Raw genomic sequence first — 23,232 nt, 5'->3', positions numbered from 1 at the left:
TGGTACATCTATGCCCCAGTTTTTTTTTAATGGGATTTTAATTGTTTAATTGCAGCTTACATCTGTTTTAGGCCTTTGTTACTAAGTATTGATCAACAATAGGAGGGCAACAACTTTTACAGCCATAAGCTAGGAATGTCTTCCTCTAAGTTGAGGTTGCAACGTCTTCTGAAGGAAGAGAAACCGAGGTGGCATTCAACCAGTTCTGACAGATTCTGGAGAACCAGTAGCAGAAATTTTGAGTAGTTTAAAGAACCAGCTAAGAGGCTGGCCCCAGCTTTGCTGCCTCCAGCTGATCTTCTTTTGTTGCCCTGAACAGGAGAATAGAGCTGGAAAGCAGGTTAGTGGGGTAGGGAGGGAGTGGGGATTTTGCAATATCCTTCCCCTCCATGCCCACAAAGCCTAAAGCCACGCCCACAGAACCAGTAGTAAAAATATTTGAATCCCACCACTGAAGAGAAAAGCAAAAGAGGAGGAACAGGATAAGTAACAGAGATATATGGAGAAGGCTAGAAAAGACTGACCATAACTTTGATTAATCCAAGAATGCTAAGCAGTTAGTTCAATAAGAAGCAGAAAGAGAGTGGCTGAGACATTATGCTCTCCAATCTGCTTCCAGTGGTAAAGTTCTCTGAATAAACCCATTTTCTGGGTTTGCACAGTAAATAATTATTTACATACAGCGGTTTGGATTTGTGCACAAAGCTCTTAACAATTATTAAAGCTAATTTTGTATGTTGTACGAATACAATAGCCTTTAGCATGTTGTTGTGTGAGATTTTGAATGAACCTGTTGTGCAACTTCAGGCAGTTTGCTATCTTGTGTCCAGATTGGCAGAATGGTGACCAGAGATAAAGAGAGTGATTGAATCAAAGTCACCATCCTTTTAAATTAGGATGGCCTCCATTTCTTGGTTTCCCCCATTTTCAGACAGATATTCTGACGTGAGGACTAAAACTGGAACATTAGCCTACAAAGCCCATGTTCTATTACTACTTTAAGGTAAATTGTAGTGTCTCTCCAAACTGGGACTCAATTGCAGAAGTATAGAAGGATCCATCTGAGCCTGCAATCTGCAAACAGAATCATGGCATGAGGGTGTGTAGGAGAGACTTGATATTCTCGTATAATGTATTTTCCAGCAATATCAACTTATGACAATAACATATGAGAGAATTGAGATGCTTTCCAGCAGGGGAAAAAAAAGAACCCTCATACGTGGTACCGATAAAGGAAAAACCGAGGCCAAGAAATCAGGAAATCAAGAAGTAAATAATACCCCAAATCAAGGAATTGCCAAAGAAGGTAATAATAAACAGTCCAACCAAAAAGCTTCCAAGACCACTCCCACCAACACTAGAATATAAACTAAGAGCAAATCCCACTCCTTACTAGCACTGATGATGTTACCTAGTTTGGGTAATGACATGTCTGCAAGGAAACAACTAAGCTCAGAGACAACCATGATCAGTGAGATCTATGTAAGCTTCATATACGTACCCTTTGGGAACGGTTGATATATTTCTCTCTTCCTCAGGCTCCTGGACTTTCTCTATTTGAGTTCCTGGCTATGCCTGACTCACCAAGGCCCTGATTACAGAACATTTGCTCCCTTTGTAAGATGACTCACCTTTGTGAATGAAAGACAAAGAAAGAACAACCTGGACTAAATGAGTCTCTGTGGCCTTCCTAGTGACTAACCAGGTAAACATTTTTTTAAAATGTCTGACAACTCTTTGCTTCTTGATAATACTTAATGTCAATATAGGTCTGTCAAGGGACTTTAAAGCACGGGTTGAAAGTCTGAACAAATTAAGCCGGTTCTCTTGCTTGCTTGTTTGGGAATTTTCTTCCTCGACTGGAGAGCTTGAGAGACGTTCCTCCTGAGAGGTTTTCCTCCTGACTTGAGGTCATCAGACGTCTCCTGTTTAAAGCCTTTCTCCTTTTCTCCTTTACCTTTTACAGTAATATTTTTCAGCAGTCTTTGGCTAATGGGAAGGAGTGGATGCTATACAGCTGTGATGGCGAATCTATGGCACATGTGCCACAGGTGTCATGCAGAGCCTTCTTTGCGGGCATGTCAGCTGCCACCCCAGTCCAGCTTCACCACATATGCACGTGCACCTCCCACCGGCCAGCTGGTCTTCAGGTCTCTGCATGTATGGGGGCCGGGGCGCATGTTGGGGACACGTGTGTGCATATGAGGGAGTCGGTGGGGCACATGCGTTGGGGGTGCTTGGATTGCATTTTGGGGGTTCGTCCGCGTGTGTGCCCCTCACACCCATTTTGGACATGGAAGGCCTCTTGCACCAACCTGGAAGCCAGAATTGGGTATAGGGCCCGCGTGCACGCTCCGTGTCCTGTTTTGAGCCTGGAAGGCCTCCTGCACCAGCCTGGAAGCCAAAAATGGGCAAGGGAGGCATGAGATGCATGCACAGGGGACACGTGCGCATGCATGGGGGGTGGTGAAGTGCATGCATAGGTGCATGTGCAGGTGCCTCTCACATTGCATTTTGGGAGTGCACACATATGCTTTGGGCACTTGGCACCAAAAAGGTTCGCCATCGCTGCTATAAGGATACTAGTATGGTACATTTTATTTTGCATTAGTCTCCTGTAAGATTTTCCAATCTGAAAATATGAAATACGGGTAAGGTATTCATAATAAACTTCAAATGCCTACTACAGGGTGGATTTCAATTCAGCCTGCAATTCCCTAATGCTCTCATTATTTGCAGACATTAAATGCTTTCAGAATTGTTACAATAGAATAGAGCTGGAAGGGACCTTGGAGGTCTTCTAGTCCAGCCTCCTGCTCAAGCTATTTCAGGTAAGTGATTGTCTAGTCTCTTCTTAAAAACATCCAGTGATGGAGCACCCACAGTTTCTGAAGGCAACTTCTGTGCCACCAATTAATTGTCCTCACTGTTGGGAAGTTTCTTCTTGATTCCAGGTTGCTTCTCTCTTTGATTATTTTCCAACCATTGTTTCTTGTCTTGGCCTCTGGTGCTTTGTAGAATAATCTGAAATCCTCTTCTTTGTGGCAGCCCCTCAAATGCTGGAATATTATTATCATGTCACCCCTAATTCTTTTCTTTAGACTAGCCAGACCCAAATCCTGCAGCTATTCTTGATATGTTTTAGTGGCGTTTGTCTGAATGCTTAAGGATCTTCAGCCAATCATTGCTCATGCTTTGCCAGTCTGTCCTAGTGCAGAGTATGGCAGCCAATCCTGCTCACTTTTGTGGTATCAAGTTGGCTATTCAGTGACATTCTACATAAAGCTTCAACATTAACTAGGAGTGCAGCGCCAGTTCTGCTTACCAAAAGTGGCCCACTAGACGTCTCACATTCCATGCCTGGCTCCACGCCAGCGAGCCGGGCTTCTCACCCATTTAAAGTTTGAAAATAAGTTGAGATCGTTTCGGTCCAAGACTTCTAATCATTCGGTTAACCTGATAAAACTGCGGCAGCCTTATGCCAGCTATCCTGAGGGAAACTTTGGAGGGAACCAGCTACTAGATGGTTCGATTAGTCTTTCGCCCCTATACCCAGATTGGATGACCGATTTGCACGTCAGAACGGCTATGGACCTCCACCAGAGTTTCTGCTGGCTTCACCCTGCCAAGGCATAATCCCAGATAAATCCTTCCTTCAGATAAATCAAAACAAATGCAGATAGTCCTCGACTTCCAACCATTTGTTAATGACTGCTTGAAGATATAATGGAACTGAAAAGAGTGACTTATGAACAGTTTTCATATTTACTATCATTGCATCATCCCCCTCAATCCAGAGGTTAACAGCCCCAGGCCTGCCGGAATAGCCAGGTCTTAACAGCTTTCCGGAAGGCCATGAGAGTGGGCAGGGTCCGGATCTCTGGGGGTAGCTCATTCTATAGGGCTGGAGTGGCAACAGAGAAGGCCCTACTCCGAGGCGTTGCCAGCTAGCATTGTCCAGCTGATGGCACCTGGAGAAGGCCCATCCTGTGCGATCTTATCGATCTTAGGGAGGTGTGCGGCAGAAGATGGTCTTGAAGCTATCTGAGTCCTAAGCCATGTAGGGCTTTAGCCAGCACCTTGAATTGTGCTCAGAGACCAATGGGAAGCCACTGAATGTCACTGTGCAGGGTGACCAAAAAGACATTGAGGCGGGTGAGGGGGGAATAGCCAGGGGAAGTTACAATGCCCCCACAGTTGTAAATATAGGCGGTCTGCCCTGCACCTGAATTTGGATCACCTCCTTGTGAGAGCACTGCAATGGCCATAACTTCAGACAGGGATCCATTTTTTCATTCTAATTTCAAATTGTCACTGAATGAAGGCTGTCAGCTTGGAAGTGAGCCCAGAATTTCAGTTATATGTCATGCCATCATTAAGCAGGTCACTGCACTACGGCACTTCAATTTGATGCTTTTTTTTTGCAGTCATTAAGCAAACGCTCTGATCGTTAAGTACTGCAGTGGTTAAGCAAAACCATTATTTGCCATGGGCATTTTTTTTGCCAGAAACCAGAAATAAATGGCAGTTTCCAGAAAAAATTTATAAATCATGGTCACATGACTGCAAGATACTGTAAACAGTCGTAAATGTAGGTTGGTTGCCAAATGCCCAAAATGTGATCATGTGATTGTGTATGTATTGGGGGGGGGGCGCCGGCGGAGAGCTGGCCAGTGGAATTTTAAGTCTAATTATAAATAGCCTTGGGTGCATCTGTCATAATTATGAACGGTCGCTAAGTGTACATTGTATTTATAAAACAGCCTGCAACATGTTCTCCAAATTTCTAAGATGTCCACTGGTCACAAAAGAGAAGTGTAGAAGTATACAGGGATGGCCTTAGAGAAAATATGTGGCATGCATTAAAAAAACATGACTTAGCTCAGAAAATGATGAAACAGAAGAAATGGTGAGAAGGAAACTTAAGACAGGCCACCTTGAGTCTGTTCGGTAGAAGAGAGAAAGAAGAGAAACAGGCTTCAAGATTCTACTTTTATAGCCTAGGGCAGATTTCTAGAGTTTCCATGTCTGTATGTATAATAAATCTTTATTACGGTCAAAGACCAGCAATACACATTACTTTTTACAATATGTTAAAAAGTACTGATATTAAGATATAATTAAAAAGTATTGATGTTAAAAGTGGAAAATAACATACATATTCTCAAATTGTTCGGGTCACTCCCTGGTTTACCTGGGTGAAAAGCCGTTAAATATGAGTAAATACAATGGTCCAGAAATTGTTAAGAGATATGTCCAAATAATTGATACAAGATGACAGCTATACTTCTGTAACCATTTTTTTTTCTTGTGGACATTGCAGCAGCACAGAACTTTGCCACTGCATACGTGGTAGCTGGGTTTGTGTCCTGGAGGAGAAAGCCTAGTTAAAAATTGTCTGCCCTCCCTGGCAATCTCTCTAATAAGGGGAGAATACGTGCAGATCTACAAACTCTGTATAGCTCAGTGTAATAGAACATGTGAGATATCTTCCACTTCTCCTTTACCACATATACAAACCCATTCTGCTATAGGTGTTCTCTTATACCTGCCCTGGCGGAGTGCTGAAGGAAGAATGTTAAATCTGGCTCTGAAGAAAGCTATTCTTTGTTTTGGGAAGATCAGGTCATTTAGATATCTTGCCGATTCTACAAACCCTGTTTGATTCAGTCCCTACTGTGGAGAGGCAACCTATTTAGTTCTTCTTGGAACTCCATGTCCTTCATTCTATTGATTACTACTTGCTTTGCTTGCTCAAAGCCTAGGGACATTAAGAATACCAGTGAGAGCCCATAAGAGCCCAGCATGTGATCAATTGCCCGTTTCCAGGGAGAGGGGAAGTTGTCAGTCAACACTAGTGGGGACAGTCCCTCTGGAAAGAAATGCATTTTAAGCCAATGAATGATTATCATCTTCCAGGCTCTTACCTGAATTTGTGGCATGCCTGTCTCAATTCTTAACTGGGCATTTGGAGTTCCGTTGGGGGCAGCTAAGATGGCTCGCAGGAATTTGGTTTGTATGCTTTCTAGCAAGTCTTTCTTTGCAAGGATTCCTATTTGTGCCCCATATAGAATTTGTGCCAATGTTTTGGCCTCAAAAAGTTTTAAGGCAGCAGGTACTAACTGACTTCCACCTGTGTAAAATAAATGTTTAATTGCGTTTGAGAACCTATTGGCTACTTGCAATGTGTGGTCCAGGTGTGCCTTCCATGTCCCTTGTGAGTGGAAAACCACCCCAAGGTATCTAATTGTACTAACCTGTTCCAAACTATGTCCTTCTATTTTCCAGGGGTATTGGCTAGGTCTTTTAGCAAAAACTAAAATTTTTGATTTAACAAAGTTAAGGACCAGCTTGTTTTGCCTGTAATAGCCGAGTGTTTCCCTAATTGCTCTCTTCAGTCCTATAGGGGTTTGTGAAATAATAGCAACACCATCAGCATATAAGAGAATTGGAATTTTGTGTTGGGCTAGGTTAGGGGGATTAATATAGAAGTTAAAGAGGGAGGGGGACAGGGTGCAACCCTGCCATACCCCTTTTTGTACCCTTATTGGGCCAGTTAAACTCCCTTGGGGATTGCACCTCTCTTTCAAGGTGGAATTGGCATTCAATTTTTGTATGAGGAAGAGGAGGCGTTTATCGATAGTGGTGCATTTTAATTTCTCGCAGAGGGTAATCCTGGATATTGAATCAAAGTTTTTGTTTCCTGACATGGCTTTCCTCAAACTGCTGACAATAGTGTTTTTCTCCTTTAGTTGGTTCTTATAATGGCAATACCTCCCCAGGCCTCAATCCCATTTCCTCAGCTTTCATCTGAAAGAATCATATTACAGAATTTGAGATATGTGCAGCTCAATAGATGCTATTCTGCCTGGTCATTTTGAGGGTACCTCAATATTTTAAACCAAGGAATGAAATGATAGTAACTGATATCCCTTTTATCCGAAGAAAGAAAAGTCTGGTTCATTTTTGTACTTTTGTTTTGCTTGTCCATGCTAGAGAGGCAAATGCTGTTAATAGAAAATCAAGATATTCAATAGGTTACTGTAACTGTAATTTAGCAGCACATTGTTTACCTCCCCACCCCCCCTCAAAACAAGGTAACTGTAATGGAATCAGTTCATGATCTTTTATTTTGTTCCAAAAATGTGATTTTTAAAATATAAATATTGGGCCAGTACCAGTAAATCCATAATTATTTGATCCACACTGAAGGAATAATCTCTGTTGATGCTATGCTGGCACTGAAAAAGCTGAGCATTTTTATTTCCATTTATTGGGTGGGAGAAGCACAATTCCATTGCCCAATGATACAGAGTTTTCTGGATGACAAAAAATATTATTTTGCTTTAAAAAGAAAGGATTATGAAGAATGGTTGGTGAAGGAGTGTAGTAAAGGTTTGATTTGATTAAACAAAAAACGTTTCAGGCATTTGTGGCAGGTCATCCTCCAGCCAGCAGAACTGAAAGCAGAGATCACATTTACCTGTTAAGAAAGGACTGCGGGTGGAATCATCCTTCTCACTAAACTCAGAGTCTGGATTCTGTTAAAAAACCACTAAGAGTTCTGCATGGTCCAGGAGACTGGGAGGTTTCTTTTCATAATATGTACATTTTAGAAGACAATGCAAAGGAACCTTTCAGATAGATCTGTAAATTTATGGTGAATATGGTGATTAAAGGTGACAGAAGAAGAGGTAGAGGAATTAGTGAGATCCAAACTAGATATATCTGGGGGTTCACAATGGTTTCCCCCCCCCCTAAGAATTTGATGACACATGATTGTTTATCTGGTTTTTTTTTTAAGCATCTAATGCAGTGTTTCTCAACCTTGTCGATTTTAAGTCCTGTGGACTTCAACTCCCAGAATTCCCCAGCCAGCGAGAGCTTAAAGTCGACAAGGTTGAGAAACACTGATCTAATGTATAAACCCCAGGAAGTTATGGTTTTGCCCGTCCTATTCACCCGTATTTATTCTTCAGTGATGATTTATTCTTCCTGTCTAATTAATTGGCTAATCATGAATATGGATCTAAATATATGGCAAAATTTCTGCTGTCTTTTTTTCCTTCTCTGTAATCACAACAGAGAGAGTGGGGATTCTGCCATGTCAGTTCAAGTACTATGGCAACTAGATCTCAAACACTAGGTGCTCACAGGCACTTCCTGCTCATTTTAGAATTTATGGAACAATCCTAAAACAGAAGGTACTTCTGCAAATAGCCCCAATACCAATTTAATATGTTTTTGTTTTTCACTTAAGGAGAGTCAGGAATTTGGAGCGTGTGTATGCACATGCAACACTTTTCATTTATGAAACTGTGTGCCACACAATTTTAGTCATTTAATATCAGGCTGTAGTGGCACCTCAAGGCACTGCTAGGAAGTGCATAAAACTGACACGGCGTCTGTCCAGGCTTCAGTTGGACTATGGTCTATAAAATTTCTATCAACTGATCAGTCAATGTTGATCTTTTTTGTTGGCCCTAGCTTTTTAGTGCTCATTTCTGTTACAGAAAAAAAACACACACTTGTATCTTACAAAATACCTCTTAGTAAAGTGGATTCAGTTTTTCAAATATGTAGTTTGAGCTCAGCCTATGGTATGAACCAGCCAATCATTAAAAAAAACCAATTGCTTTTAATTTGTTAACCTAGCCAGATGTATAAGATCCAAACTGATTGTTTTTTTTATTAATGTTGGTTCTTTTCTTCCACTCTATGGAGCATCCCATGGAACTCTATCAAAAGTGATCCTTACTAGCAGAAATGAAAAGCCATTTTCTCTGTTTTCCCCTATTATCAGCTTTTGTATCTCCCCAACATCTGATCCCACCTAGTCTGTGACAAGCCATAAGAGAAGAGTCTGAAAATGCTATTGTAAAATTTTCCTGTGGAGAGAACATAAGTTGAAAGATCACTTCTGCTTAAAGAAGGAACAAGCGGGATATAAAGCAATCTGTTTTCTTAAACCTTTCATATATGAAGGACTAAATCCGTGATGGCAAACCTATGGCACCGGTGCCAGAGGTGGCACACAGAGCCCTCTTTGTGGACACACGTGCCATTGCCAGCTGCTTTTCTGGTTTCCCCACAGCTGGTCTTCGCGGGCACCGGAGCGCTTGAAGATGGCCTGGAAAATGACCAAAACCCAGGCTGTTTTCTGGGCCATTTCCAGGACGTTTTCTGGGACATTTTCAGGTCATTTACCAGGCTGCTTTTGGGCCATTTTCAGGCCATTATTGGGCCTGAAAAACAGCCCAGAAAATGACAAAAAAATGGCAAAAAACAACCAAAAACCAGGCAAGCTGGCCAGCTGGTCTTTGGGTTTCCTGCGCTCTGTGCGTTGCACATGCATGTGCATGCACACATGTTCTGGTTTGGGCACTTGGTGCGAAAAGGTTTGCCATCACTGGAATAGATGATCTCATTCTGTATCATGACACCTAGTTTTATAAACCACTGTATATGACCACCCTTTATTTTTATTTTTTTACTGTAACCATTTGCAACTATTGAATTCTATTATAATTAAACCTAGGGAACAAAAATGAAAGCATGTTCTTCCATGAACCCCACCTTTACATCCCTCTCTTTTCTTGTATGTGCTTTAAAGACCAGTATAAAACTGGATATCAGTCATATCAATCTATCCATTTCTGAATTTCAGTACAAATTAATAGATGTTTCCTACCTTACAGGATTGGGATACACACTCAGTATTACCCAGCCTGCAACATTATCAAGCCAGTTCTTTGTTCGCTTCCAGTATTATGTTTTCATGTCTTTCTGTCTGTCTAGCATCTGTTGCTTTCTATTCTAGCTTAGTGTGAAAAATTGGAGATCAGAGCAGGAGAAACATTTATGAATACTCTGCCCAGTTTTGCACAGATGAAGGGCTTACAGAAGAACAGTAGAAACTTGTTATTCATTGTTGCATTACCCCACCACCAAGACAATACTGTAAAGATCTAACATAGAACAATGCCCTTTTTGTATGCAGCCTTTCATCTGCTGATTGGATTTTTTGTTTATTATTCTCAACAAATGTAACAACCAATTCCCCATTCATGGAGTAGTGTGAAAAGAAAGATCAAAGCACTGCAACTAAAGAATCTGACTTCAATGGAAGTCACATCAATGTTTCTAAGCTGACTGGTACTTGATATTTTGATTGGAGAGAGAAATCTTTTTCAAATATTTAAATACAGAACAATTTTCTAGACTTTGCTGCAGACAGATATATATCTGGCACAACTCCTTTCTGTCTGTACTTCTCTCTACTTCAAGGTCAAAAGAGATTTAAATGCTAGATGTTTTTATGGAATTGAAGCTGTAACTGCAAACGTTCCTGTTTGAAAAATGTCTCATCGGTTATGCATTCAAATTTGCTCATCTGGAAGTGAGCAATTTAAAAATGAATAGAATTTATTCTGAAATTTCAGACATTTTCAGACATTTATTACGATTTATAGGCCGCCCTTCTCCCTGAGGGGACTCAGGGCGGCTTACAATCACGGGAAGGGGGTGCAATAATACAAGACAAACAGTGAGTAAACAAGATAGATAATAAAACACCAACTTGCATTCAACAGTCAACACTCGGGCGGGTAATTTAAAAACTTATCCCCAGGCCTGCTGGGAGAGCCAGGTCTTAAGGGCCGTGCGGAAGGTCTGGATGGTGGTGAGGGTACGAATCTCAACGGGGAGATCGTTCCACAGGGTCGGAGCTGCAACAGAAAAGGCTCTCCTCCGTGTAATCGCCAGTCAACATTGACTGGCAGATGGAATCCGGAGGAGGCCCAATCTGTGCGATCTAATCGGTCGAAGGGAGGTAATCGGCAGAAGGCGGTCTCTCAAGTACCCAGATCCACTACCATGGAGTGCTTTAAAGGTGGTCATCAATACCCTGAAGCGCACCCGGAGATCGACAGGTAGCCAGTGCAGCTCGCGGAGGATGGGTGTAATGTGGGCGAACCGCGGTGCGCCCACTATCACTCGCGCGGCTGCATTCTGGACTAACTGCAGTCGCCGGATGCACTTCAAGGGCAACCCCATGTAGAGCCCATTGCAGTATTCCAGCCTAGAGATCACAAGGGCTCGAGTGACTGTTGTGAGAGCCTCCCGGTTCAGGTAGGGCCGTAACTGGCGGACCAGGCGAACCTGGGCAAATGCCCCCCTGGTCACAGCCGACAACTGATGGTTAAAAGTCAGCTGTGGATCCAGGAGGACTCCTAGATTACGGACCCTATCTGAGGGGTATAAAATTTGACCCCCCAGCCCCCAGAAATAAATGGAACAGCCACTTAGGGCAGAACAACTTAGTTTTCTCTTTGACAAACTGACTTTTTTTTTTTTTTAACTATCTAGGATCTATATTCTTATGTTTTTCAAATTGGGTAGTCTTTCTCAATCTGCTGCTTTGGGAAATGGGGTGCTTTTAAAAATCTACATAGGTCTGAAGATAAGCTGTTCATGGAGTGGATGAACTCCCTTTTTTTTAATACATTATGTGAATTCAGCCTTTGTAGCTTACTTATAAACCGTTATTTGTGGTTTAGTAATGGTTTAGTTGTGGCTTACCTGGCAATCACGTTTGAACCAAAGCAAGGTTTAAGTGTTTTCCAGTGAGACTGATCTATCAGGGCAACCTGGTCTACCAAATATGGGATGGAGCATATTGCTTTTGCCTTTCAGGCCCAATCCAGAAGCCTTCGCTTTTACGACAAACTATTAAATTTATATTTACCAACATAAAAATAAAAGAAGGTTAGTATAGATATATTTCAAGTTATTTAGCTCTTGTCAGCTAGCCAGGTAGCCCGGGTATGAATCCCAGAAGGGTATGGCTAGCTGAAAAGAGCTAAATAGCTTGAAATATATCTGTACTAGTCACCCTTTTTTTCTTTGATGGTAAATATAAATTTAACCCAAAGCAAGGTTTACTATTTTTGATCTCGGTGATAGTTTGCTTTTTACTTGCTGAATATTAGGATTATTCTAACAATGAATGAGTGATCCAATTCAATGCCCAAGTGTATACTCTGAAATAGTGCATGAAACAACTCGCCCTATGCTAAGGTCTGCAAGCTGCCCAATTTTCTGCATAATGAATGAATCAGATTTCTTTTGAAAAACAGCTGCAGCCCACCTTTCCATCCAAATAGATTGACACGAGATTAAATCTCCCATGATCATGAAAGCCAAACCCTACAAACACAAGCTAGTGAACTCGAATAATTATTGACACTTATTATGTCACATTAATTACAATAAAATTAAAGGGAATAAAAGGACATTTTAGAAACAGGGGACATTTTTTTCCTTAAAAAACAGATTTTATTGAGCTTTAATATGTTAGGGTAACCAACACAAGATTTGTGTTCAATTTATATATTACAATACAAACAGGAACTCCTCTAGCAGCTTTGAAACTTGGCAAGTCTGGCTGTAATGCATGGTAAGTGCAGTAAAAGGCCATGTGAAGTACAAAAGGAATACAAAAGACTTCTCTCCATGGACTGTACATTCTTTTAAAGAACAGTGCCTGCTCCACAGGGCAGTCAGTTAGCAATTTTTAAAAGTCACTGGCCAATGTTCCAGACAAAGACGAACATTACTTCGTTTGTGTTTGGAAAATTGCTTAATCTCTTGCCATAGCTGGATTAAAAGTGGGGGGGGGGGGAAGCTTTGAAAGGAACATTAGGCAAAGATTTGCTAAATAAAAAAGGACTACAACATATTTTCACAACTAATTATATACCAAATAAATCAAGCAATAGTTTAAAAAAAAACCAACCCCCCCAAAACAAAATAGAAACAAAACCCCAAACCCTTCTGTTCAAAATAACAGCATTTATTGCTTATTCCCATGAATTTCATTTATGAACACATAGTATATTTAATTACTTCTTCCACACAGGGAAATGTGTCCATTTGGTCTGCTGCTTTAGTGAAGATGATATATATTAAATCATCACCTTTCACTTTTAAGAAGATATTTTATTGCTTGTTTTTTATATATAGCCAACCTCTGGATTAGGCACAACCTTAACACAAGTTAAATATGCTTTTCTCTCTGTTGCCTTTTGTTTATACAGTGCAGAGTATACGGACTTAAAATCACAGGGCAGCTGCTCACTCCAGGTCACTTTCTGGGTCTGAGTTCAAGGGTGTGCAGTAGTTTGGCCTGTTTGAAGGGACGAAGCCCGGAAGACACACACACTTATAAGATCCTTCGGTATTGATGCATTTGGCGTTCTTACACAGAGACATCCTATTATTCAGTTCATTGCATTCATTCACATCTGGAAGAAAATGTGAATTGGATCAGGTTTAGCCCTTTGCGTTCAACCAGAGGATAGGTACAAGAGGGGGAAAAATGACTGAGCAAATAAAAATAATCTAACTAAATCATCACAATCTATCTACCTACAAATTATGTAGACACTTATAGTAAATAATACTGGTGGCAGGAAAAATACTACTGAATAAAGGGATATCCCAACCACCCTTAATGTATGCTGGTTGAGTTTCTAACAGATACTGATGGCATAGAAATTTAATACATATATGCTTGGCATCCAAATGCACAGCAACACTTGGAAGGCATGAAGGCATAATAGGGTATGCTTTGGGTTCGTTAAATTAGGAATGCCACTTTATGGGACCCAGGAAGCATGCCTTTGGAATACTTGACCACTGGAGAGTAGATTAACCCCAACCTATTGGCTTTTTGAGAAGACCTGGTTGTTTGCAACCACGTGGGATTGGAAGTTAGCAATCCACAGGTTCTTGTTTGGCTTTGAGATATATTTCCCAACTGCAATTCTTATTTTTTTGTAAATTAATGTTACTCTTATAGTTATTTCTATTGTTTTAATTTTAAATTCTGTTTGCTGTCGAGAGTTGCTTTGGCAAAAGGGGCAGGCACACAATGGAAAATGTACCAGGCAGTTGGCATAGTGCATTCAGAGATACTGGGGGTAGCACATTGCTTTCAATGTGTATTCTACATTGCGTGCCTGCTTGCTCTGTTGTAATCCCTTCCTCTCCAATCTCTCTGCTCTGCAAGGATTAAAAAAAAATCAGGTCAAGAGTAGGACAACATATGATTGTAATGGTGACCATGTGACTAAAGGACACTGCAGAGATTCTAAATGAAGGTCTTAGTTATAAAGTATATATATAAAACTATTGTAAAACTGAAGATGTCAGAACCAGGTACCCTTGGAAAGGGATAAGCTATTTTTTTCTTAGACAATTCTTGTACAACCTGTTGTTTGCAGTGTGATATCCCTCTGGGCCATCTGACACTCACTCTGAAAGATATTAGTGTAATTTTCTATCTTTGAAGATTATGGGAATTGTCTGGGTATAAACAGTGCAATACATTCTTACCAACACATGTCATTTTGGTCATGTCCAAATGGTAGCCATCAAAACAGTCACAAGTATATCCTTCCTGCACCCTGACACAACGTCCATTTTCACATCCATTCAGAATTCCACATTCTTCAGCTTGTAATTCCTCAAAGCTATTCAGGAAACCTGGATTTTAAAAAAAGAATTTTGATGTAAATACACAAATTAGTACTCATGCTCATTCAAAAAACTAAGTGCTTCTCTAGCACAAAGTTAGAAGTTACGAAGTTGGGCTTGCAAGATTGATTTTAGCCTTTTCATGTAGACCAGACAGGAAACACAAACATAAATAAACTAATTCTACTTTACTGTATGTTTGCAAGTCTAAAGGCACAATTCCCCCCCCCCAAAACACCTTTATAGCCTAAGAATTAAGGAATAGTCCCTTCTGAGTCTCTTGCTTCTCCTGTGGGCTCTGTTGTCTCTTATCTGATTATTCCTTAGGCAGCATCTTTTTCCCAAGATCTCCCAAGATTATTTATTACAACCATATATTAGAGACACTGACTGGACTGGAGGTCAATGATGAAAGGACAAACAAAGCAGGGGAAACACATTAACAGCCTATAATAAGTAAGAAAAACCAGCATCAATTGATAGATATACTTGGCAGAATAGGACTTGCAATATAGGCAAGACCATTTTTGCTGGCATACTTTTTTGCCGGTTCAAGATTGGCAGATGGCATTTTAATTCAGCTATGAGGAAGGACCCTTAGCATAGATTTTTTTTCAGAAACAACAGCATAACTGAAGAGAACGGTAGATGGCAGCCAAGCACAAGTTAAAAGTACTTTGGGGGGAAACCTGAGAACTAAGAGCTTTGTAAAATTTGATTGGTCGAAGAAGGAACAATTCCATGAGGTCATTTTTGAAGAGTACTTTCTGAATAGGGGTGATTTCTAAGCATGGTGGGGGGGGGGGCACCACTCCTTTGTTTGCTGGATGGGAGGGGAACAGCAATTGGAATTTTAAATAATAAGTCATTTAAAAAAAACAAGTTACCACAGCTGGTTAAGATATACAAAATCATTTTGATAGTATGCAGCTGATTACTAAGATAAACATACGCATGGAAATTATAATGAGTTTCTATACGACATGATTCTACAGGAGAACAATATACATAAGATTGTATTTATTCTGCTAACTATGCATGAATTAATGGTCCTTATATTTCCCCGGCAGCAATTTTAGCAATTATAGTATAGGATTTTTTAAAACATCAGTGAATGACGTTGACTGAAAGAAATGTAACTCTAATTGTTGAAGGATGTAGAACTTATTGAAAAGTGAGTGATTGCCCATTCAGTCTGTGAAAGTAAATTGGAGTTGTTTAGGATGGCAGTGATAGGCAGGAGTAGGCAGGAACAAAGGTGCTACTGTAAGTCTCGTTACATATAGAATAATCCAAAGACCTTAGCAAATAATGATATATAACAGAACAAATAGGATAACAGAGTTGGAAGAGACCTTGGAGGTCTTCTAGTCCAATTCCCTGCTCAAGCAGGGGAATCTATACCATTCCAGACAAATGGATGTCCTGTTTCTTCTATAAAACCTCCAGTGATGGAGCACCCACAACTTCTGATGGCAAGCTGTTCCATTGGTTCATTGTTCTCACTGTCAGGAAGTTTCTCCTTAATTCCAGGTTCCTTCTCTCCTTGATTAATTTCCATCCATTGCTTCTTGTCTTGCATATAGCATGGTGATTCCACCCCCCCTCCACAAATGCTCATAGAATAGCCTCCCACCCACAAAATACTAAACAAGAGATGCCCAGGATAATCTTCAGGAAAATTCTACAGAACATCCAAGTTATATATTCTGTTTTCAGGTTTAAAGTTCCAAAACTGATAACATAAGGTAACATGAAATAACATCATTTGTGCAAGACAAAAACTGCAGTGCAGTCACCAGTCCCGGATAGAATGGCATTTTAGGAAGATATCATCATTTCTGACACAAGAAAATCAAGAGAAATTCCCTTATACGGACATTATGTTGCTGGCTCCTGTCAAAATGAAAACATTGGATATTACTATATTCCATGGCCACTAATTCAACACTAATTGTGCTTTGAGATGAAAAGGCTACTCCTAAGGATGCTGCTTGTATGTGAGAGATAATTTGTTCTTTTACAGTTTCCGCAGCTCTTGTAGAGCATATATGGTAGCTAGATAGATAATACTTCTTGGGCCAAACGTTTAAAAATGTTAATGTAATTTCTGTGCTATCCCCACCCATCACTGCCAGGGATAGTCTATCAGACCAGGATATGGAAGCCATGTGTAAGAAATATAGTGGAAAATGTGGTCAATTTTGATGAGATTTTTTTAAAATACAAATTGTTCATCGTAACTGGATGCCAATGCCAATATTGTACGTTCTGTCTCCTAAAATTGTTTTGTTATTATCCCATTCTTCTCTTTCTATGTTTGAGCAGAGGCCAACTGTGATTTGGGTGCTTTTCTCATATGATATTTCAGTTTACAGGCCACAGACAACTATTCTCTGGCTGAAATCTAGCAAATTTGGTTTGCTAGAGTCTGTTTTATTATATTGCATTAGACGGTATTGCTTTATTTTAAAAGTTGAAGAGGTAAATTTGAGTGTGAGGAAGTGTTTAAGACTGGCACTGGGGTGTAGAGGGTGCAGATTCAATAGAAACTCATTGAGTAACCTTAGGCTAGTCTTCTGTGTTAGCCCAACATACATCAGAATGTTTTTTATGGGGATCAAAGGGAGGAGGGACTATTATTTATCCTGCTTCAAACGAAAGGCAGGATATAAATCTAACAAATAAATAGGTAAGTAGTTATCAAGTTATCAACCACTGTAAAGTTACCCCCTCAAGAATATCTCCTTTTAACTCTGAAAATAGTTCAGTTATTGCTATAGAATCTCCGAGGTGTATCCATAGCCTAAAGGAAATCTGGCAAGGTTTCTAAGCCTTTTATTTCACACCTGTGTACTAGACCAAGTATTAAATTTGAATTAATGCCATTGAAAAAGTCTGCACTTGTATAGTACACTAGAAAGCATGTTTCTTTACAACACCTAACACTGTCTGTTCCAAAGGGACAACTGTCTGATAACGAGAACACTGAATATTCATTTGAATTTAAGTGCTTGGATTGTCACACTTACCTGCTTACTTCACTTTATTGAAATAAAAACGTGTTATAGTTTGAACCCATTCATAACTCCTAATGAATACTTTCCCCCCCAAAAATATTACCCACAATAAACATAGAAAACATGCAACACTTTGAATATTGTGAACTCTAAGAATAAATAAATAAGTTATATATTCTTAGACTTAAGGAGTAAAGGAGGCTTACGGTCTTCCATGAAATATGGATCGGTTTCCGAAGTGTAATGTTCCTGTTCAAAGTCAACCAAGGCATCTTGTCCATATGGCCGGGATCCAGGAACAGGAATGTTGCATAGCTGGGCATAGTCCTCTGGAAAGAAACACATAAGAGTAAAACGTACATGTAGTCCTCGACTTACAACAGTTCATTTAGTGACTGTTCAAAGTTACAATGGCACTGAAAAAAGTGACTGATGACCATTTTTCACACTTATGACCATTGCATCATTCCCATAGTCACGTGATTTACATTTGGATGCTTGACAACTGACTCATATTTATAACTATTGATGTGTCCTGGAGTCATGTAATCACCTTTTGCAACCTTTTGAGAGGCTAAATCAATGGGGAGGCCAGATTAGCTTAATAACTTGGTTATTTTTAAAAAATTGCAGAGATTCACTTAACAAATATGGCAAGAAAATGGGGCAAAACAACAAATCCTTCACTTAGCGACATAAATTTGGGGCTCAATTGTGATCATTAGCCGAGGACTACCTGTATTTTGAACACAATTAATCCTATGCTCATTTCCCATATTTATCAATTTATGTTGCTTTCCTTTTTTAAAAAAAGATTGAAGTTGCTTAAAAACATCACCACCATGCCCCAACTTTACTGAACTTGAGCAATTCTGTTTTTCATTTGCTTCAAAATCACACAGAACCATTCCATGTGAATGTTTAAAGCCAATTAAATTGTGCTATTTTAAATTGGGAGAGACATAGAGTAAAAGCTTGAATGTTTGGCTAGAGGTTTCCCATGTTGTTGCCTAATAAAAGATATACATGCAGAATACGGTACTTTTTGCTTCACCAGATAATGGGAAGTAGGGTTGAGCAAATCAAACTTCCATTATTTTTGTCAGGCAACTCCCTTTTATTAAAAATATAATATATTGTGAAGTGAAGCCACAAGTCTAATCCTTACCAGTATCAAGCAAATACCTTGTGGCTTTTTCACTTCTGTAGTAAAGGAAAAACCACAGCAGGCTTAAGGCTGAACTGACAAACACTCCCTCACTGAAATCTTGCTTTTAATATCAACTACAAAGTGGTAGCTCAGTGGCTAAGACACTGAGTTTGTTGATCCCTAGCGCTTAATGGAGTGAGCTCCCATTACTTGTCCTAGCTTCTGCCAACCCAGCAGTTCGAAAGCATATAAAAAATGCAAGTAGAAAAATAGGGACCACTTTGGTGGGAAGGTAATAGCAGTCCGTGTGCCTTCGGCGTTTAGTCATGCCGGCCACATTACCACGGAGACGTCTTCGGACAGCGCTGGCTCTTTGGCTTAGAAACCGAGATGAGCCATTAGAGTCAGAAAAGAAGCACGCATGTGCAGGGAACCTTTCTCTTACAAAGCCTTAGGCATGCCACCATTTCACAACCTCAACCTTCTATCCCTAATGAGGATGTAGTGGTATTGATCTACAAGGATATGGTGTAAACGCTAAGATTAATATGCTCAAGGTACTTCTGGCAGTTCAAAACCAAAAGCAAGATTCTCACGAAATTTGAGTAAGCAGGCTTATTGCAAGAGAAAAGGGAGTTAGGTTACACAGCATGTCTCACTCTGGATATCACTATCTCGGCTGCCATTAAGGGAATACATTAAGGTTATGTGCCTTTATTACTTTGATTTTCTTTTTGAAAGAAACAAAATTTCAGTTGCTAAACAAGGCAATTCTTAAGTGGTTTTGGCCCATGTTACGACATATTTTTGCCAGAGTTGTTAAGTGAATCTCTGCATTGTTAAATGAATCGTGTGATTGTTAAGAGAGCTAGATTGTCTCAATGACTTTTGTTAGATTGCGTAAAGGAGGCACACAAAGGCTTCAGTAACAACAGCTCTTTATTGCAAGTCAAGTAAACATCCGGCTGAGGAATGGTCTGGCAGCATCTCCTTTTACAGGGATCTGTCAGACCTCTTGACCAATGAGATTCAACCTCTGTTCCCGCTGGAACAGAGGACTTTGGTGGAAACCTATGTCAGTCTGTCAGCGGGGGGGGGGGGGGATATCTAACAATTTTGCTTGTCCAAAACCAGCTGGGAAGGCTACAAAGGGTGATTGTGTGACCCTGGGACACTGAAACTGTCTGAACTTTGATTATGTGGCCATGGAGATGCTGCAACATGTGTAAAACGCCATAAGTCACTTTTTTCAGTGCTGTTGTAACTCTGAACGGCCACTAACAGAATGGTTCTAAACCAAAGACTTCCTCTATACTCTCTATCTCCCTTTACAAATTTGACTTACTTCTTTTTAGTTCTTACTGGTTTGCGACATCCCTCCCCACTTCCCTCCCCTCAAATTGTTGGTATATCTCACAACAGCCTCTGATTTTTATGCAACTATAAACATAGATTGCTGATTCAAATTAGTGACAAACTATGGTTTGCAAAAGACTAAAAAGAAACGAATTAAGCAGACTATAAAAAAGGAAAATACTTCATTATGTATAAAACAGCCCAGTGTATTAGAAACATGGTCTATTAGGAAAGAAAAAGATCTTGATGGATGTTTCTATGTACCATTAAAAACAAAACTGAGTGATTATCCAGCCAAATATTTTATCAATACAACACAGTTTTGCATGGAATACTTTACCAAGGGAATTACATACATTTAAAAAGAACCTTCAGTGTAGAAGGACAGCCAGTATAAAGGAAAGCTGGAATGAAAGCATCTGAATGAAAGCCAAGAACAAGCTCATTTTGTCATTTTGGGATCAAAAGCAGAGAAATACATTGGTACTTTCCTAATCATGCATGGTTTTCAGTAAAATAACTTTTGCTCCAAATACTTTTCTGTTTGCACAACTGGCTTTTGTGTTTCTCAGGGCTGGACATTTATAATGATTGATTTTGCTGTTTTTGTCTCTTACTAACTTAAAGAACATAACTTGTAGCAATATAAGCAATGAACTATTCCAATAAAATAAACTGAGTATAAATATTTCCACAATAATTGAAGTGGGTATAACTTTTTGCAGCTTTCCCTTCTACATGGACTAGCCTAGATTATCTAACCTGGATGACAAAGAATCTGATTTATAAGAATTATGAAACAGGAGATGTTGGGGGAGAATTACTTGATGTAAAAATATCACAATAAGAATAAAAAATGTAAGCATGTAAAATGTAAGGCCATGTGATTCACTTAATAATCATATGATTCACTTAACAACCATAGTAATTTGCTGAATGATGTGATCAAAAAAGCTGTAAAATTTGATCTAGCTACTGTATGTGATGACTTGTTTAACAACTGCATCATTTACATAAATTTTAGTCCCAACTTTGGTTGTAAGTCAATGACTACCCATGTAGACTAATGATCTGATCTGGCAGTTGTATGTGTTGAGTTTATATTGTTGACCTGTTTGCTGCAGGATCTCTTAGGCTGTTGCCTGATTTTCTTCTCAACAATCTTTCATCCTTTGAATTAAAATTGTCCAGAATTTTTTGGTCCAGTGATGGTTTGTGGATGTGGTACATTAACATCTACTTTAGGTCTAGAGGGATGAGTCCTTGCTCAGACAAGCTTATGCTATTATATGGAGCCAACCACATATCACTTCCTGGGCAGTCCAGGAGGGACATGGAGCTTCTCTTCAGGTATATAGGGACCAGTGGTGGGATACGAACGGTACGTCCTGGTATGGGCGTACCGCTGCCTGCTGGGAGCACCAGGTACCGTTCTGGTATGGTGCTCTGAAGGGCTCACCCGCCCGCCTGCTCTCCTTACCACTATTTGAACCAATCAGGGCTTTCGTGCATGGAGTGTACGGCACCTGTGCAACGCTCTGCCGAGCAACTGGAGTATCGCGGGCAGTAAGTATGCATGAGTGCGCTGCGTGCATTCATGTGGTGGATGCCCCATTGCAGCATGCCAGTTGCAACAGGATCTGGAACCCACCACTGATAGGGACCTTACTTTTTCATTGGAAGTCACAGGCACTAACTCTCTTCAGGTAAACCCAGAAGACCAGGCCCCAGGCACCTCCATTGAACTTGCTCATTTAGAGCTCAATCTGAGTGTATATGAGTGATTTAATCCACCAGATAGGTAGAATATTCTTCTCAGCATGTCTGAAGTTATTCCTAAACATTCTACATGACTGATGGACAGGGTAGAGAAACAGCTATTTTTTTTCTGAAGCAAATCTATTTTATTTATCTATTGTGGGACAATATTATTTTTTAACAAACTAATTGAAGACAATAGAAGAATATACACAACACATACAATATGAATAGTAAAATAATCTGGGTTTGCTTAATTTTTGCTGTCTTATGTTGCTTCAGTGTAAAGAGTGAAGTGTATTAAGTGCAAGTAGAGTTTCTAGGAATAACTGGAAATACATTTATTTAAAGAACAAGATAATTTCATTGGGCAATAAATTAAAAGTTGTATTACAGCAATTGGAAAAAACAATCCAAATGCTTATTCGGTTGATTAATGCTGTGTGGGTGATATCATTGAACCCTGTCGTGTAAAAATAATTTCAAGCATCTTTGATTTTTCTCTCTTAAGTGCCACCTGCTTGTTTACTTAGTGACAAATGAATTCAGAGAAGGTACAAAAAAATGTCAAAACTCCCATGTACTTAGTGATGTAGACAATCCTTGAACTAATAATGATTGAGCCATTTTTTTCAATTATGCTGCAGCAAATGTGATTATTTTAGAAATAACATATCTTGATTGCTAAATGCACTAGATTTATGCTAACAAAATATATGTTGTCCCTGAAAATAAATCTTTAAACTCTAGCTACAAATATTTTATATATATTTTTTGCAATCTGTTAGCCTTGTGCAAAGAAAAGCACAATTTATATTTTTAAACATTTATTTTACTCCAACAATTGCAATGTAACTTTCTTAACAAAGGAGCCAAGTAATTTTTCAACAGCATTTCCACAGCCAACAGTTTAATTGCAAATGTAATATGGCATAATAAAGCATTTGTTGAGCCAGTTACATCTATCATCCTGATCAAAGATTTTGGATCTCAAGTATTTATTTATTCAGCTGTGCTTATGTGGAATTGCATCATCTAAAACAAAAAACTATTAAGGCTTTTTTTTTCTTTTTCACTGAAACAAGCAAAGATGCTACTTAAGTGATGGAATGCATTCTTTTATGTGATTATTTTTCAGAAGCATCTATTATTTTGGCCAGTCAGACTATCACTATATTCAATTAGAAGGGCTTGTTTATTAGATATCTCTGCCAAGATTTTAGTAGGTGAGAGCACCTAGCTGACTTTGGAAACTAAGTAAAGCTGGTCCTAGTTAACAGGTGGTTGCCATGACTGGGGCAGGGTCTTTGACCAGCTGTAGTTGATGTGCCAGCAGATGCCCTTCCTGGAACGTGATGCATGCCCTTAATCATTTTGCATTAGCTATTGCAATTAGCTTTACATGGGACT

At 39.6% G+C, this 23,232-nt stretch overlaps 1 protein-coding gene across 3 annotated transcripts in view; it reads right to left on the bottom strand.

Annotated features, from left to right (window-relative positions):
• Positions 1-12,311: 12,311 nt before the first annotated feature.
• The window catches only part of LTBP1 (latent transforming growth factor beta binding protein 1), a 216,204-nt gene continuing 205,283 nt past the window's right edge, over positions 12,312-23,232 (bottom strand). For all 3 annotated transcript variants that reach the window (XM_032216849.1, XM_032216847.1, XM_032216848.1), the window contains 3 exons: positions 17,765-17,887; positions 14,398-14,547; positions 12,312-13,304 (listed from right to left, as the gene is read on the bottom strand). In XM_032216849.1, coding sequence (XP_032072740.1) covers positions 13,135-13,304; positions 14,398-14,547; positions 17,765-17,887 — 443 coding nt within the window. In that variant the 3' untranslated portion in view covers positions 12,312-13,134. The remainder of the gene's footprint in view (positions 13,305-14,397; positions 14,548-17,764; positions 17,888-23,232) is intronic.

This window comes from Thamnophis elegans, chromosome 4 (genome assembly GCF_009769535.1).
Source record: "Thamnophis elegans isolate rThaEle1 chromosome 4, rThaEle1.pri, whole genome shotgun sequence".
NCBI lineage: Eukaryota > Metazoa > Chordata > Lepidosauria > Squamata > Colubridae > Thamnophis > Thamnophis elegans.
The sequence above is the reverse complement of the archived record's forward strand: the minus strand, read 5'-3'. Positions and strand labels throughout refer to the sequence as shown.